The 15,607-nt window shown below is 44.4% G+C and overlaps 1 protein-coding gene across 9 annotated transcripts in view; it reads left to right on the top strand.

Annotated features, from left to right (window-relative positions):
* NHEJ1 (non-homologous end joining factor 1) overlaps window positions 1-15,607 on the top strand; it is an 81,990-nt gene that overhangs the window by 644 nt on the left and 65,739 nt on the right. For 2 of the 9 annotated variants that reach the window (XM_045034502.1, XM_045034501.1), the window contains exons 1-5: window positions 50-192; window positions 2,520-2,696; window positions 3,109-3,321; window positions 9,969-10,107; window positions 10,683-10,741. In XM_045034502.1, the coding sequence (XP_044890437.1) occupies window positions 172-192; window positions 2,520-2,696; window positions 3,109-3,321; window positions 9,969-10,107; window positions 10,683-10,741 (609 nt within the window). In that variant the 5' untranslated portion in view covers window positions 50-171. Of the gene's footprint in view, window positions 1-49; window positions 193-2,519; window positions 2,697-3,108; window positions 3,322-9,968; window positions 10,108-10,682; window positions 10,742-15,607 lie in introns of those variants that run through there. The other 7 variants (XM_006935583.4, XM_011285546.4, XR_006583550.1 and 4 more) reach the window with 6 other exon arrangements.

Genomic DNA, 15,607 nt, shown 5'->3' with positions numbered 1-15,607 from the left:
GTGGCCCAACCCGGACGGTGGCTGGGGCCTTGCTGCCCTCTGCAGGATGGTGGGGGAGCTGCGCCGAGAGAGGGGCTGGGCCGAGGGGCGGGACTCGGTGCGGACCCGGATTCTCAGACTACCGCATCTGACTGTCGGCGCTCCTAAGCGTCATTCAAGAATAATAAATGGATGAATCTTGTTGACATGAAGGTTAAAGACGGCCTTGAAGGGGGGGGGGGAGGTGGGGAAAGATAAGATTCAGAGGACTTGAACTCAATAGGACGCGCGTGGTGGGAGCATTGCCAATCCCAGGTCTGGTGCTGAATGTCTCAGACCTTCCTATGGGGCCTCGTGATCCTGAGCACGTTTTTTTTTTTTTAATAATAATAAAAAATGTTTATTTATTTTTGAGAGGGAGGGAGAAAGTGACAGAGCGCGAGCAGGGGAGGGGCAGAGAGAGAGGGAGACAGAGAATCCGAAGCAGGCTCAGGCTCTGAGCTGAGCTCTCAGCGTAGACCCCAATATGGGGCTGGAACCTATGAACTGTGAGATCCTGACCTGAGCGAAGTCTGCGGCTTTAACCAACTGAGCCACCCGTGTACCCCATACCCTGAGCCATTTTAGACTCCTCTCCCACCCCCAAACAAGACAGAAAACAACTATACAGTTTGAGGGTTTTGAGCTTCCAGGCTTTCTGAAGTGTTAGGCGAGGAGAATCAACCCAATTTTGGCACTCTTAGAGGGTGCACTGAAGGGCTTGGCGACTTCACTTGTTCACTTGACTTTGTGACCTTTGGCAATGTGGAACTCTGGTCTAGTGAGGGCTAGCTTAATCATTCCAAGATCTCCTCCCTGTGGGAGCGGCAGATGGGAAGTGACTGCAGTCCCATCCTCCAAACACAAGGCTGCTGCAAATAAAAATCACAAAATATATTTACTTTTCACCTAACTATTGACTGTACAAATTAAGTTTTATTACAAGACCCCTCTTCAAAAGCGAGGTTATGGTTGTAAGAATAACGGCTTAGACTGTGATGGAAATGACAGGAGGAATAGAGCCATGTTAATCATGTTAATGAAATCCAAGGAATTTCATTATTTCCTTTATATTCTAAGACGACTCCCTCACTTCACTTTGTATTTATAGACTGAAATAATGAAGGAAATTGTATCACTTTTTTTTTTTTTTTTTTTTACCCACGGGAAAAATGACCAGACTTCCTGTAAAGTAACCATAGTTACAGAACATCTACTAAGTTAAGACTACAAATTTAGTTGTTGAACTAGAAAAGTTGGTTTCCAGGAGTTCCAGGATATACAGCAGGGCATGACAGTACCTTGGGTTGGGGATCTGGGGGGATGAGTGAAATGGAAATTAATGAGTTGTCTCTACCTCTGCGAAATGCCGTGCCTTGTGTTTATGACTTCTTAGTCACCCACATTCTTCTCGAAATGGGATTTGGGGCTTTTTTGTTTGCTTCTGGACAAACAAAAGAGTTTATTAGGTCTGTATATGTGTGTCATTGATCCCTTTGAGAATTTGACGGAGCTGTGGACTTCTTCCTCCCAAATGGCTATACGCATGTTTGCATAGATTATGCATATAATTTCAGAGGATTCACAAGCACAGACACTAGATTAAGAATCCATGTGTTGAGGAATGTTTGTATGTGTATATAAATGTGTATGTATGTATATGTTTATATGTATGTATATATCTAGAGAATATAAATATATATTTGAAATTCTGAGAGTTTCTAGAGTTTTATTTCTAGATAATCAAATAAGTTGAACTTCCTGCTCATGACACTTATGACTTATGATGTTTTATAAGACAAGAACTACTTCTAGAAGTTCTGGGACAGGGTAGCATTGATTTTTTTTTTTTTTTTTAGCATTGATGTTTTTATTAGGAATGTGATAAAGATGCAACAAGAGGGGCGCCCGGGTGGCTCAGTCGGTTGGGCGTCCGACTTCAGCTCAGGTCACGATTTCACGGTCTGTGAGTTCAAGCCCCGCATCGGGCTCTGTGCTGACAGCTCAGAGCCTGGAGCCTGCTTCGGATTCTGTGTCTCTCTCCCTCTCTGCGCCTCCCCTGCTCAAGCTCTGTCTCTGTCTCTCTCAAAAATAAATAAACATTAAAAAAAGAAAAAAGATGTAACAAGAATGGTTCAGGTTTCCACATTAAGTTATATTGTTAGCAAGCAGAAATACTCATACCAATATGCCAAGGCTTGAACACTATGGAAGAGAGATATTTTATGCCCTTTAGGAACTTAATTTAAAAAAATTCTAAATAGATCTGTAGTGGCCAGGAGGTAGTAAGGTTGTCCAGCTGGTTACATGTGGGGCAGGGGATGGGAGGGGGGGGGGTTGTGTGTGTGCGGGGGAGGGGGAGGATTTAAGTCCGTGCCTTCTGTCTTATGAGGGAGGAGTCTTTCACAAGGCTTATTTGATATAGAGCTGTTTGAGTGGTGCCCCCACCCCCAGGCCTGCAGTACCCCGGGGCACTTTCCTAAATTAAGACTTTCCTGCAGATGGAGGAACTGGAGCAAGGTCTGTTGATGCAGCCATGGGCGTGGCTGCCACTCGCCGAGAACTCCCTCTTGGTCAAGGCTTATATCACCAAGCAGGGCTATGCCTTGCTGGTTTCAGATCTGCAACAGGTGTGGCACGAACAGGTGGACGCTAGTGTGGTCAGCCAGAGAGCCAAGGTAAGTGTGACAAGAAGTCCGGCGGTGGGGCGGTCGTGGGTATGATTTCTGTCTCAGTGGAGGTCAGGGTACATTCACACCAACCAGCGTACTGGCCTGTAGGTTGCCAAGGGAGGTCGGATCAGGTTGAGACAGTTCCAATGAGTGTCCTGCACTTCTACCCAAAGCCCTGGGATCTTTCCATTTGGTTGTACGTGTGTTAGTTTCTGCACGGCATGCAGTACACGCACGATTGTGAAGGAGGCCAGTTGCTCTCTCTTTTTGTTTTCTTCTTTCCTGTTCCTGTGTCTTTTTTCCCTCCCTTCTCATGCCCACTGTCTTCATGTTAACGAGCTTTCCTTTGCTGTTACGGAGTGGGGAGTCAGTTTCCTTTTAGTAGTCTCACTCTGTACGACCCCTGCTGTCTTTTTAGGAGCTGAACAAGCGCCTGACTGCCCCCCCTGCAGCTTTTCTCTGTCATTTGGATGATCTGCTTCGTCCATTGTTGAAGGACACTGCTTGCCCTGGCAAAGCTACCTTTTCCTGTGATCGTGTGGACGAGGCAATGATACTACGGGTGCAGAGTGAGCTCTCTGGTCTCCCCTTTTATTGGAATTTCCACTGCATCCTAGCTAACCCTTCCCTGGTGAGTGCAATTCAGATATGGGGTGGGAAAGGGGAATGCCAGCTGCTTTGAAATGAATCTTTAGGTGCTTTTATTTTTTGTGTGGACTGCATTTGAAATTCTTCTCCAGTTGGAAAACTTTCCTTGACTAGACAGAAGGCAAAATGGATTCTTGACTGGTGTATCCTTTACTTGCAGAGTTTGGGTTTACCTGCTTTATTGTGTGTCTTTATTCATTGCTTTATTCATTCAACATTTATTAGGTGTTTACTATGGGCTAATTGTTGGGTGTTTAGATCTAACACAATATAGCCTATTCCTGGAGTTCGTAATCTAGTGAGAAGACAGACGGAAAACGGGATAAAGTATGGCAAATTCTCTGATTGAGGTAAGCTCAGGATGATCAAAGGTCCGAAAAACCTTTTTTGGAGAGATGGTTTCTGAGCTGATTTTGAAGGTGAGCAGGAAGTAATTGGGAGAAGATCAGGAGGTCATTCTAGGCCAGAGTGTATTTTGAGAAACAGGGAGATATAGAAGTGTGGGCAAGTGGGGGAACTTCATGACTGCCGGGAGTTGTGGGAAATGAGGTGGGCAGTGACCAGATTTTGAAGGATTCTAATGAGTTTGGATTTTATCCTAAATGCAACAGGGATACACTGAAAAACTTTAAGCAGGGGTTTAACGTGATCCAATTTGTAATTTATCAAGATCAGCCTGGCAACAGGGCAGAGTATGTAGTGTCATGTACCTTTCTGAACCCTTCTTGTCACTTAATCCTCACCGCTGCCCTGCAAGGTAAGTATTCTTATCCCTGTTTTCAGAGTAGGAAGCTGAGATCGAAGGCAGTCCAGAGTCATCCAGCTTATAAATGAATGAGCTGGAATTTTACTCCCAGGTAGGTCTGATTCAAGAGCCCATTTTCAGCCACTAGGAAGATAATGTTCTTTGCTCACTTGTAGCTTTCTAGGCCCCAAGAGCTTTTATTAGGAATTAGCTTGAGAGTAAACACTAAACTTGTTTGCAGGAATTACTGCCACTGGTCCCTTCTACCCTTTTATATAAACGGCTTGTTTCAGTCAGTAGCATTAGAGGCTTGCGTCTTCTAAGGGAGGTCTCAGGGTGTAGGTTTATCAGCAGAAGGACCTGAAGACAAGTGGGCATCATTTCCTATAGCCCCTTTTTAGTTTTCCAGAGATGATGTGATGCTTTGGCATCAACAGAGTGGATGTGACAAAGTGCTTTTTGAGAAGCTCTTCTCTCATGTGTTTTAAATTTGTTTTAAATGTTTATTTATTTTTGAGAGAGAGAGAGAGAGAGATAGAACATGATCAGGGGAGGGGAGAGAGATGGAGACACAGAATCCGAAGCAGGCTCCAGGCTCTGAGCTGACAGCACAGAGCCCAAGATGGAGCTCCAACTCACAAACCGCAAGTAGATCATGACGTGAGCCGAAGTCAGATGCTTAACTGTGTGAGCCACCCAGGCGCCCCATTGATCTAGAATCCAGTAAAGCTGGGCTTGGGTGCTGCGGGGAACTACTTCTCATTCACCTCAGACTTTCTTAAACATTTTTTTATGTTTATTTATTTTTGAGAGAGAGAGACAGAGTGCGAGTTGGGGGAGGGGCAGAGAGAGGGGGAGACACAGAATCTGAAGAAGGTTCCAGGCTCTGAGCTGTCAGCCCAGAGCCTGACGACGGGCTCGAACTCATGAACTGTGAGATCATGACCTGATCTGAAGTCACTCGCTTAACCGACTGAGCCACTCAGGCGCCTCTCATCTCAGACTTTCTAAGGTCCATCAGCAGTGCTTAGCAGATAGCAGTCATTGATATCTGTTGTTTTTAATTGAAATTTTTGATGAAAATTTCCATCCTTCTTTAGATGTCGCTCTTTTGTTCAAAACCCTGTTAACTTTTTCTAAGTAACACCAGGGGGCACTGTTCCCTTGATAATGCCTGTTCCAGGACCAAAACACTAAGGCTGCCTTTGGGAAGCGCCAGCTATAGCTAGTCTCATTTTGCATCACACAGCCCTAGAAATTCAGAATAGTGAGATTTCGGAGGCGGGTCTCCTAGGAGGCTGGTGGGCTCAAATGTTTTTGTTTTTTGTTTTTTCTCCCTGAAAGAATAAAGAGCACTTATATAATGATATTAGAATGGAAAATACCATGTAAAGGGAAAACTAGCTGTTGTAGGCAAATTTCTCTAATTGGGCAGCTGCAATAAGGAAAGAAGCATTAGTGTTTGGAGTGGAATCAGTCCTGACTGGCCACAGGGAGACGTGAGTATGGATCAGTTGGTGAACAATAGTGCTTTAAGGTAAAATAACATATTTATTATTAAAAAAAGAAGAAGCATGCCATCCCAGGGAAACCCCTGAACCTGAGGAGGCTTTACAGGGAAGAAGTTAGAGCCAGTGGACACTGTCAGGGGTGTAGGCGGATACTATTTCAGGCTCGTGTGTGTGTCTGTGAGGTCACACAGTCATAATTTTTGTTTGTTACTCATTGTTGTGATAGTTTTTATTTCATTTTTTTTCAATGAGTAATTCATGCAAAAGACAAACATTTCAAATAGCATTTAAAGGTCTAGTGTGAAAAAATAGGTCTTTCTACTCCTTTTTCTAGTCGCTCCTTTTCCTTCTTTAAAGCAACTATGGATGCCGTCTTTTGAATTCTTAAAGCTATACGTAGGTTTGCATATATGTAAGTATGTACATACTCACTCAGTCAAATACGTATCTGGATGTGTGTGTGTGCATTTTCACAAATGGCAGCGTGCTATCCACATAATCCATCATTTAATTCTAGAACTTAGAAATCATTCATAGCAATATATTGAGAAGATCTGCCTTAATATTCTTTAATGGTAATAGAGTTTTATTTAATGAATATATCAACATGTATTTAATTGATATGCTACTAGTAGACTCTTAAGTTGTTTCCATTCTTTTGTTGTTATGCCTGGTGACTGTCCTTGTATTTACTTTTCCTATGTGTAAACGTATGAGTAAACTAGCAGTGGAATAGCTAAATCGAGGAATATTTGTAATTTTACTCTTGCTCACATAATGCCAAATTGTCTTCCAGAGAGATTACGCAGCTAAACTCTCACTAGTCATGCAGGAGAACGGGAGGGTACAACACAGGATGTTCACACTAATGACTTACTAGTTCTCAAGGCTCTGCGGGATGTCATGGAATATGTAGAGCTTTGGGTCACCGCTTCCTAGCCCATTTCTGCTTCCAGCCAACTCCCTCTATCCCTTCTTCCTTCGTTCTTCCTAGTATCTAATGTAACTTTTTAATTTTAATTTTTATTTATTTTGAGAGAGAGACAGAGAGAGCAAGCAGGGGAAGGGCAAAGAGAGAGGGGGGAGAGGGAGAGAGAATATCTCAAGCAGACTCTGCCCTGACAGAGCCTGCACTCCGACTCATGAACCCTGAGATCACGACCTGAGCTGAAATCAGGAGTCAGACGCTTAATTGACTGGGCCACCCAGTTGCCCCAATAATTGAATTTTTACGAGACTTGGTTTCTTCATCTCTAAAGGGGAGATGCCAGTCACAGCCTTACTATGGAATCGTGAAGAGTAAATCGAGAACATACGTAGTATTACTGAACTTTTAGCATTATAGCGGACCTGTGAGAGCAAATACTCTGACTCTGTAATTTTCCCTTGAAAAAGATAAGGACCTTGAAGGTGCTTGGGATTAAGCCATTTTCACATCTAGGTGCTCTCAGAACCAGAGCTGGAATCTAGATGTCATTCCCAGTCTGTTGCGCTCTTCACTATATCCAAACCTGATAGAATTCATCTCGGGATTGATAACTGCCATTCTGCTCTCCTGCCTCTGACTTGTAAATATTTCAATGGGAAATATGAAGACATCGGGGGAAGTTATAAGTAGCTCTTCCTCTGGAAAAGATCGGCAGCTCCTGCCTCTGTATCCACCACACTTCCTGACCTCCTTAACTGTTGTGAGCTCTTTGAGGGCAGAAGCCTCAAAGGGTCAGAATATGTGTGAGGCACACAGTTGAATTTGTTGAATTGACTTATTGAACTCCTTCTCTTCATATATTGTTGTCTGTAAATGAAGGGGTGGGGTGTTCCTGACCTCCTGAAGTACTTCAAGATTTTTCCTTGTAGTATCTGGATTTGCTCTGAAATCTGTTACTTCAGCCACATGCCTTGTCATACTTATGTATATTAGTGTTCATCTAACTTTGAAATGAGTTATACCCTGATAATCCAGAGTGGTGTAACCCAATCTTATGAAATTGTTGGAGAAATTGAAATATTTACTGATAAAAAGCTTAAATTTTTTTTTTTTTTTTTTTTTTTTTTTTTTTTTTTTTTTGCTATGTAGACATTAGAGTCTGATAGATCATTTCAGGTGCTTGGTATGGTATTACCATATTTAATTAGAACATGGCATTGGTTAAAAACAGTTTCTCATTGTGTTTCATGTTGTTATATTTACTACCACTCAAAGAAATTGCTATTAAGGTGGATTCCCAGAGAGAGGCTGGTTACTACTTTAGGAGTTTCTGTTATTTGTTTATTTTTTAATTAATTAAAAATTTTTTATTTAATTTTTTTAATGTTTATTTATTTTTGAGAGAGAGAAACAGAGACAGAACATGAGTAGAGGAGGGGCAGAGAGAGAGGGAGACACAGAATGTGAAGCAGGTTCCAGGCACTGAGCTGTCAGCACAGAGCCCAACATGGGACTCAAACCCGGGAACCATGAGATCATGACCTGAGCTGAAGTCAGATACTTAACTGGCTGAGCCACCCAGGCACCCCAGGAGTTTCTGTTATTTGAAGGCTGTTACCAGATGGACGGTGACACTGTTTGGTTACCAGTTGTAATTACTTTCACTTCAACCCCTGCAAACATTGACTTACTTTCATACAAGTATTCACCTATTTTTCCTCCTAATCTACCTTGAACAGGACCAAACCTAAGAAAATAATTCTTAGGAAAGGGGGTTGGGTCTTAGAGCAGATTAATTTTCCCGAGGCAGAACTTCTGCCACATTTTGAACAGTACTTCCTGGAGGCTTAAGTTTATCCGAAGGACCTGAACTGAGAAACAGGACCAGGTTGGGATGTACTGTGTGATGGAAAGAAGTGATTGGTATTTACAGCTAGACTTGATTTCTGGCCTTCCACTCTGTGTCAGTACCCTGCACTTCTTGGGTCCTGGTGCTGGTACAAAAGCTGCTGCCACTAACCCTTGTCACCTATGCCTCCCCCCTCCCCCCCATCTCTTCTCCTAATTTGTCCTTAGAGAAACGTGGGGGTTGGTGTACTACGGCCAGTGGGCCACCTCTGGCTTGCTGCCTATTTTTCAGGAGTTACATTGGAGCCCCAGCACCCTGATGTATTACACGTTGTCTGTGGGTGCTTTCCTGCTACAATAGCAGAATTGACTATTGTGACAGGGACTGTATGAGCCACAGAGCTGAAAATACTGACTACCTGGCTCATACAGAAAATGTTGCTGACCTCTGATCTAGGGCATTTCTTCTTAGTGCCTCTGTTAGCTCATCTGCTTGGGGGTAGGGAGAGGAACTCTGATAGCATGCACTAGCCACAGAGAGATGACTGATTTTAGCTTTTTTCTTTGGCTATGGCTTTCTCCTTTCTAAAGCTACTGAATACCTTGCGTAGGTGAATTAAATGATTTTCCTATATAGCTGTGTATTATCATGTGAGAATACCATCTTAGCTGCTCGGTGGCGTGGCTATGCTCACGTCCTTCTTATCTCTTGTTAAGAGCAAGGTGTGCTAGTCGGTTTATTCCTTCCCAGGCTGGCCTCTTGGTGACTGGCTGGCTTCTGTTACTATGACCTGAGACTTTGGTGCATTTGTGGGAGCAAATTGAAACTCTGGGCTCATTCTGGGCTATTGGCAGCCCTGAAATGGCTCGTAATCAGTGTCTGGGTTTAATTTGAGACTGACCCAAGGCTCTCTACTCTGTTGGTTTTTGTCTTCTGTTATATGCCAGCTAGCTCACTCTGTTTAAGCCACACCTACTTTCCTGAAGGTTACTTGGGTTTCCACTTTTGTCCCTCAGTCTCTTAGGAGAATTGAGGCAACACCTTCCTCTTATCAACTCTGTCACATCCTTCTCTTTATTTTCTTCTTTTTTAAACAAGTTTTAAGTTTATTTCTTTATTTTGAGAGAAAGAGAGAGAGACAAAAAGAGAGAGAGCATGAGTAGGGGAGGGACAGATAGGGAGAGAAAGAGAATCCTAAGCAGGCTCAGTGCTGTAAGCATGGAGCCCAATGTGGGGCTTGAACTCACAAACCGTGAGATCATGAACTAAGCTGAAATCAAGAGATGATGCTTAACTGACTGAGCCACCCAGGCACCCCACGCCCTTCTCTTTAAATTGCCACTCCGGGTTACCTGTCCCTGTGTTCTCCTCTGTTCTTCCCATCCTTTTATCCGTGCTGCAAAGAAAACCCTTGAACTTCTTTCACATACCTATTTAATTATTTCATTACTGTATTTGTGTAGATGGATTGCTTGCCTATGAAACTGTAAGTCCCTGTGAAAACATTTATTTTTCAACATTTTTTCTAGTTCCTAATATAGTGTTAGGGAGTACTCTGTAAGTGTCTGTTGGCTGATGGACGTCTCTTCTATGAAAGGTCTCCCAGCATTTGATTCGTCCTCTCATGGGCATGAGCCTGGCCTTGCAGTGCCAAGGGAGGGAGCTAGCAACCTTGCTTCGAATGAAAGATCTGGAGATCCAGGACTACCAGGAGAGTGGGGCTGTGCTGAGCCGAGGTGAGAGGGTATTCTTTGGGGGTGTTGCGAGGGGAATGGTTCAGATGGTCAAAGGGCCTCAGAAAAGGGGAGAGTCGTTTGCATTAGAGATGGGTTTCCCTGGGGAGATGCTGACCAGATGCTGGGTGACACTTCTCTCTGCCTTGAGGACTTGGCTGGTGTCCAGTAGCCATAGAAGCTGTAACTGAGTCCAGCCATGGCCTAGGTTATGGCAAGGGGGGACTTTGGAAAAGGGCCAACAGCTCTATACAAAATTGTACGAGGGCGACACAGACTTGGGACCTTAGGAAGTGCTAGAGTTTCAGCTTCAGAATAAAAACTCAGTTTGACCTTTGTCTTCGTGGCAGGAAAAACTCCTAAGAGCACATGCTGCCACCGAACATGTCCTGTGTGGCTAATCACCCTTTCCTCCTCCTGTTTGCTCACACACTCTCATCCCTTCTCCTGCTGGACTCTGGGTGTTGCATGTTTATGCTCTTTCCCAAGAAATCTTGGGCTCTGTTTCTTTTCCTTCTCACAGTCAAGAAGCTCATCCTAAGACTAATATTTCTTTTCTGTATCCCTTCTTATTACAGATCGGCTGAAGACAGAGCCATTTGAAGAAAATTCCTTCTTGGAACAATTTATGGTAGAGGTAGTGTATGCAACAATAAGAACTTTCTTTTTCCTTGCGCAACTTTGCTTTATTTTCTCACGCGTTTTGGGTGTTAGCTCGCTTGCATGGTTGGGAAGTCCTTTCTCTGAAAAAGGTGCGTAGAGAAAATCTGATAAAACTTGAGACGCATATTGGGGAAGATAGGGTGAAATAGGGGGCAAGAATATAAAAGGCGAAAGTGGGCCGGTTAACATTTGTAAAACATCTCTGTTAACGTAGGGATTTCATTTGGAATTCTCTAACCTTGGAAAGTTTGGTTGACCAGTTGATAAATTTTTGCTTGTTGAGATCAGATCGCCTTCTGGATTATAGGGTGGGGGGCTAGTTATTATTACTTGTCCAGGCCCCTTCAACATCCCGCAGCAGAGGAAGGTGAAAAGCACAGGGCTACCATTTGGGAACTGTCTTGTGGGCACAGTAGGCTGTGGAAAATCACAGTGTTTATACAAGGGGACTGGCAAAGGAATGAATGGGGAGTAGATAATTGTGGCCTGTCAGAAGCTCCTGCCTAGGTTTCCCTTCTAAGGATTGAGCTTGGCCAAAAGAAACATCTATTAAATGCCAAACAGGGGGAGTATTAATAATAGTGACCTTTGATAATAACAGTCAATATTGATCTTCTCCTTCTCTAACTCTTTTGGGACTGGTTAGTTGTACAGTGAGTACCTTAGTATTATTGCCCTGTTTTCTAATTATATGTGTTACCCAAGTTGGTACTTTACTATGTAAGCAAATAATGCTATTATAATATTGCGTTCTGTATAGATTATTCATATTTTTGTCTTGTCATCTAGGCTAATTTGTAAACTCTTTGTGGACAGGGACGGTGACTCATATTTCTTTTGAACATGAAATTAAGGTTTTTCACAGGGCTAGGCCTAAAGCAGGTGTTCTTGACTTGGAACCTTCTGTTCTGCCTCTGTGCATTGGCCAAGCCAAGACGCCATGATGCTTGGGGTCTTAACACTAAGAGCAAAAAATGCGAGTTGAGTGCTCAGTCCACCTACTGAAGCAATTTAACTCTGGAGAAGAAGGAAAGCATGTACTGTTGAGTCCTGAAGCAGAGGAGATTTCAAGTCTTTATGGGGAAAGAGAGACCATTACACTTGCCACAGAGAGATTTCCTAGGCCATTTTTCTGCCAGATAGCTTCCTCTGTCCATAAGTGTAGGTATTAAGGAGGTTAACACAGGCCGGGGGTGACATGCTAATTCCCTGCTTCAGCCCCTTAGTTAAACAATACAAAGCTTCGTCTTAGCCCAGCAGAGAGCTCCCTTCCTGATCTAGTGCCCACATACTTACCAACTTGATTTCTTAACATTTTTCTTTATGAACTTTAAATTTTTTTTTTCAACGTTTATTTATTTTTAGGACAGAGAGAGACAGAGCATGAACAGGGGAGGGGCAGAGAGAGAGGGAGACACAGAATCGGAAACAGGCTCCAGGCTCTGAGCCATCAGCCCAGAGCCTGACGCGGGGCTCGAACTCACGGACCGCAAGATCGTGACCTGGCTGAAGTCGGACGCTTAACCGACTGCGCCACCCAGGCGCCCCTCTTTATGAACTTTATACTTCAGTGACAGACAATGACTTTGAATTGCCAAAGTGCCTTTCTTCAGCCTTTATGTCTTGGCATACATTGTTCCCTTAATCTATAATGCCCGACGCCCTGGCCTTATCTACCTTGTAAACTTCTATTAATCTTTGAAGTGTCAGCTTTGGCTTCTTTGGGAGACCTTTCCAGACTCTCCTTGTAAAGATAGTCCTTCTTCCCGCCACCATAGTACCTTGGTTCCTACCTCTGTTTTACCACTTACAGCTTTGTGATATTACCGTTTATATGTCTGCAAGACTATGCCTTTCTCCTCCATTGATCTGTGGACAGTTTGAGGACAAGGACTGTGTTGAATGCTTTTCTGTATCCCCAGCACTGAACAGAGTGCCTAGGAGTCGTAGGTTCTCACTAAGTTTGTGGATGAAGATGTTGGTAAATCCGTGTTAGGGGAATTTCATGAAAAGTGTGGCGGTGTGGCCTGTGCATACAGTGCTGCTTGTGAGACCTATATTTGGGGTATTCAGTTATTCTCTTGGTTTATTTTGCAGCTTCGGATAAATCAGTACTCAGAGCCTCCATTTACTCATTTGTAAAATTGGAAGCTCCTCTCTTCCATGCTTTGGGGTGGGGGCAATCCTGCAGAATCGAATGAGAAAGCATGGAGAGTCCTGGTGCCAACCCAGGAAGAATATTGGTGTTTTGGAACCAATTACTTCAGGAATACTGGTCTTCTAAGTACTGGGTGGATCACACCCAAACCACATAGACTTACGGAATTTTATAGATCTGCAAAGGAGCTGAGAGACAAGTGGCTGTAGCTTTCCATTTCATAGATTAAGAAATTGGGCCCCAGAGAGGTTAAATGACTTGCCAAAGGTCATGTAGCTGTAGCTGTATGTTTAGGACTGCCTACATTTCTTATCTGGGATCATCCCTATTTTGTTTTGCCACGCTGACTGGCTGTATACACCAATTAGAGGAGAGTTAAGGGCTAGGACAATGTGGAATTCTTGTGACCTCTGGGATCACTGCAGTGTCCTCTGGGATCACTGAATGTCCTGCATAGCGGCTAGAACCCGTTTCCTAACGGGACTGCAGAATTTCTTAGGGCCACTGTACCTTTTCAGTTAGTCTTCTTGCCTGGGGTCCTACAAACAGGACACAGAAGGGTCATGGGGTCACCCAAGACAGCTGAAAGGATGTGCCATCAAAATAAGCAACATAGGAAGATAAACAAACCGGGGACAGAGAGCTCGGGATGAAGGTAGAGGGGGGCCATGGCTGATGTCAGAGGGCCATGCGGTCAGTGCCTAGGGTCTGTTTTTCCTAGTTCTAGGCTAGAGGCCATAGAGATAGAGCACAGAGGGCAGTAGGGCAGGGAAGTTTCTAGGAGACTAAGGCCAGGAAAAATATTTAAGGGTTGAACAGGGGTTACATCTTCATATTTAGTTCTTTTGTTTTTCCTCTCCTGCCAAGAGCCTTCGATTTCGCATTTCCAGGGAGCCCCAGGGGGCCAACTGATGGTGGCCTGATCTAGGGGGAGTACTGGCAGTGTTCCTCAAGTTGGCTGGATGGAGTGGCTGCTGGTATGATCTTCATAGAGGGAAGATCCCCATAAAGAGCATTTCTTAGGACTGGGGGCTGGGAGGCACCATCAGGAATGGAAGATGAGTCCAGGAATGGGGGACTATTACCACATGGCAGTAGGAACTGTGTTAAAGAAGTTTAGGAGGATGGGGCTGGCATGGCCCTCTCTCACTCTAGTCCACTGGAGGGAGTTCCTTCCCCTGGCCCTGTCCATGCCTCCCTCTCTCCATCTGGTTGCCATCAGGCTGTGCGGCTGCTGGCGGGCTCTTTATTTATTTATCCCAGTGTAATGGGGTGAGGAGGGAGCTGGCCTGAGGCTGGCATTCCGAGGCCGTGCCACTGAGCCACAGGCGGTTTGCATGGGTGTGTGAGTCACTGGGGCTGCATGCTGCTCAAACCAGACGCGGCCAGGCTCAGGGACAGCAGGCAGCCCAAAATAGAGCCCCGCCCTCTGCAGCTGGCAACCCCTGGCGGGGAATCAGCCCTTAACACCAAAACCTGAGCGGTTGTGTGAAGTTGGCTTCCTTAGGGAGGGGGCCTTAACGGATTCTCTCCTTCCCTATCTTCAGAGGAGAGTATTCAGCATAGCCAGTCATTCCCGTTGCTGCAGGCTGCATGCCTTGTAAGATTTAAATTAATCCGTTCGGTATTGTGCCTTCACCAATGTCTATTATATGGTTACAGTTATGTACCTATAGGTAGCATTGATTTGACTCAGCGTCCTAAATGTAGCCTTGTGTCCTGTCTAGTTTTAAGTTACTGTGTTCATTCTCTGCCTGGTTGCGGCCCGATGCTAGAGCAGATGCTTCAAGTTGTGAAGATACTCACTGCTGCTCTTAGAAAGCTAGAGGTTATATCAGTGATCCCTGGGGAAGATGATCTTTTAACCTGGAATCTGCTGTCCTGTTGAGTTCATTCACAGATAGCCTCTGCTTGGTTTCCTTGGCCAGTGTTCCATTCTTTACCTGCCCCTTAAATGTTAGTGTTACTCAAGATCCTGTCCTTATCCACTCACCCTTCCCTCCCTGGGGCATCTCATCCAGACCCCAGTTTCAACTGTCACAAGTACACCAGCGAGTGCCAATCTTATGTCTCTACTATGCTGCAGCCCATATTTTTTTCTGCACATTTGACATGTCCACCTGGATGCCCCACATGCAATGCCCTAAACTTGTCCAAAAGAAACCATCTACTCCCCTAAACCCATTTCTCTTCCTATATTCCTTATCTTGGGGAATCGTACCGGTATCCGTTCAGCTTTCTAAGCTGGAAACTTGAGAGTTACCCATTTTTCTCTTTGTCCTTACTTTCAAAGCCTAACTTGTCAACTCTCTTTTGAATCTGCTCTTCTCTATTCCGGCGTTCATTGCCTTAGATTAGCACCCCCACCCCCGTCCCCCTTTTATTGGTTTGACCTTCCAGTAGCGTCCTACCTTGTCACTCAGTCAGTCCTTATTCCCCTCCAGTTGAATTTGCGTTCTGTCAGAGTGGTCTCTTTGAAACGGAAACAGAAAACCAGATTGCTTAGAGTCATTTAGGGGTTCCCGGTTGCCTACAGGATAAAGTTCAAACTCCTTGCATGGCACACAAGGTCATTCACACAAGGTCATGCATGGCATATGATTTGGTCCTCTTGACCTCTGCAGTCTGATCCTCTGTCACTCTCCCACACTGAAGTCTTTATTTTTTTTATTTAGAAAATTT

Source organism: Felis catus, chromosome C1, assembly GCF_018350175.1.
Source record: "Felis catus isolate Fca126 chromosome C1, F.catus_Fca126_mat1.0, whole genome shotgun sequence".
Classification (NCBI taxonomy): Eukaryota; Metazoa; Chordata; class Mammalia; order Carnivora; family Felidae; genus Felis; species Felis catus.
The sequence above is the reverse complement of the archived record's forward strand: the minus strand, read 5'-3'. Positions and strand labels throughout refer to the sequence as shown.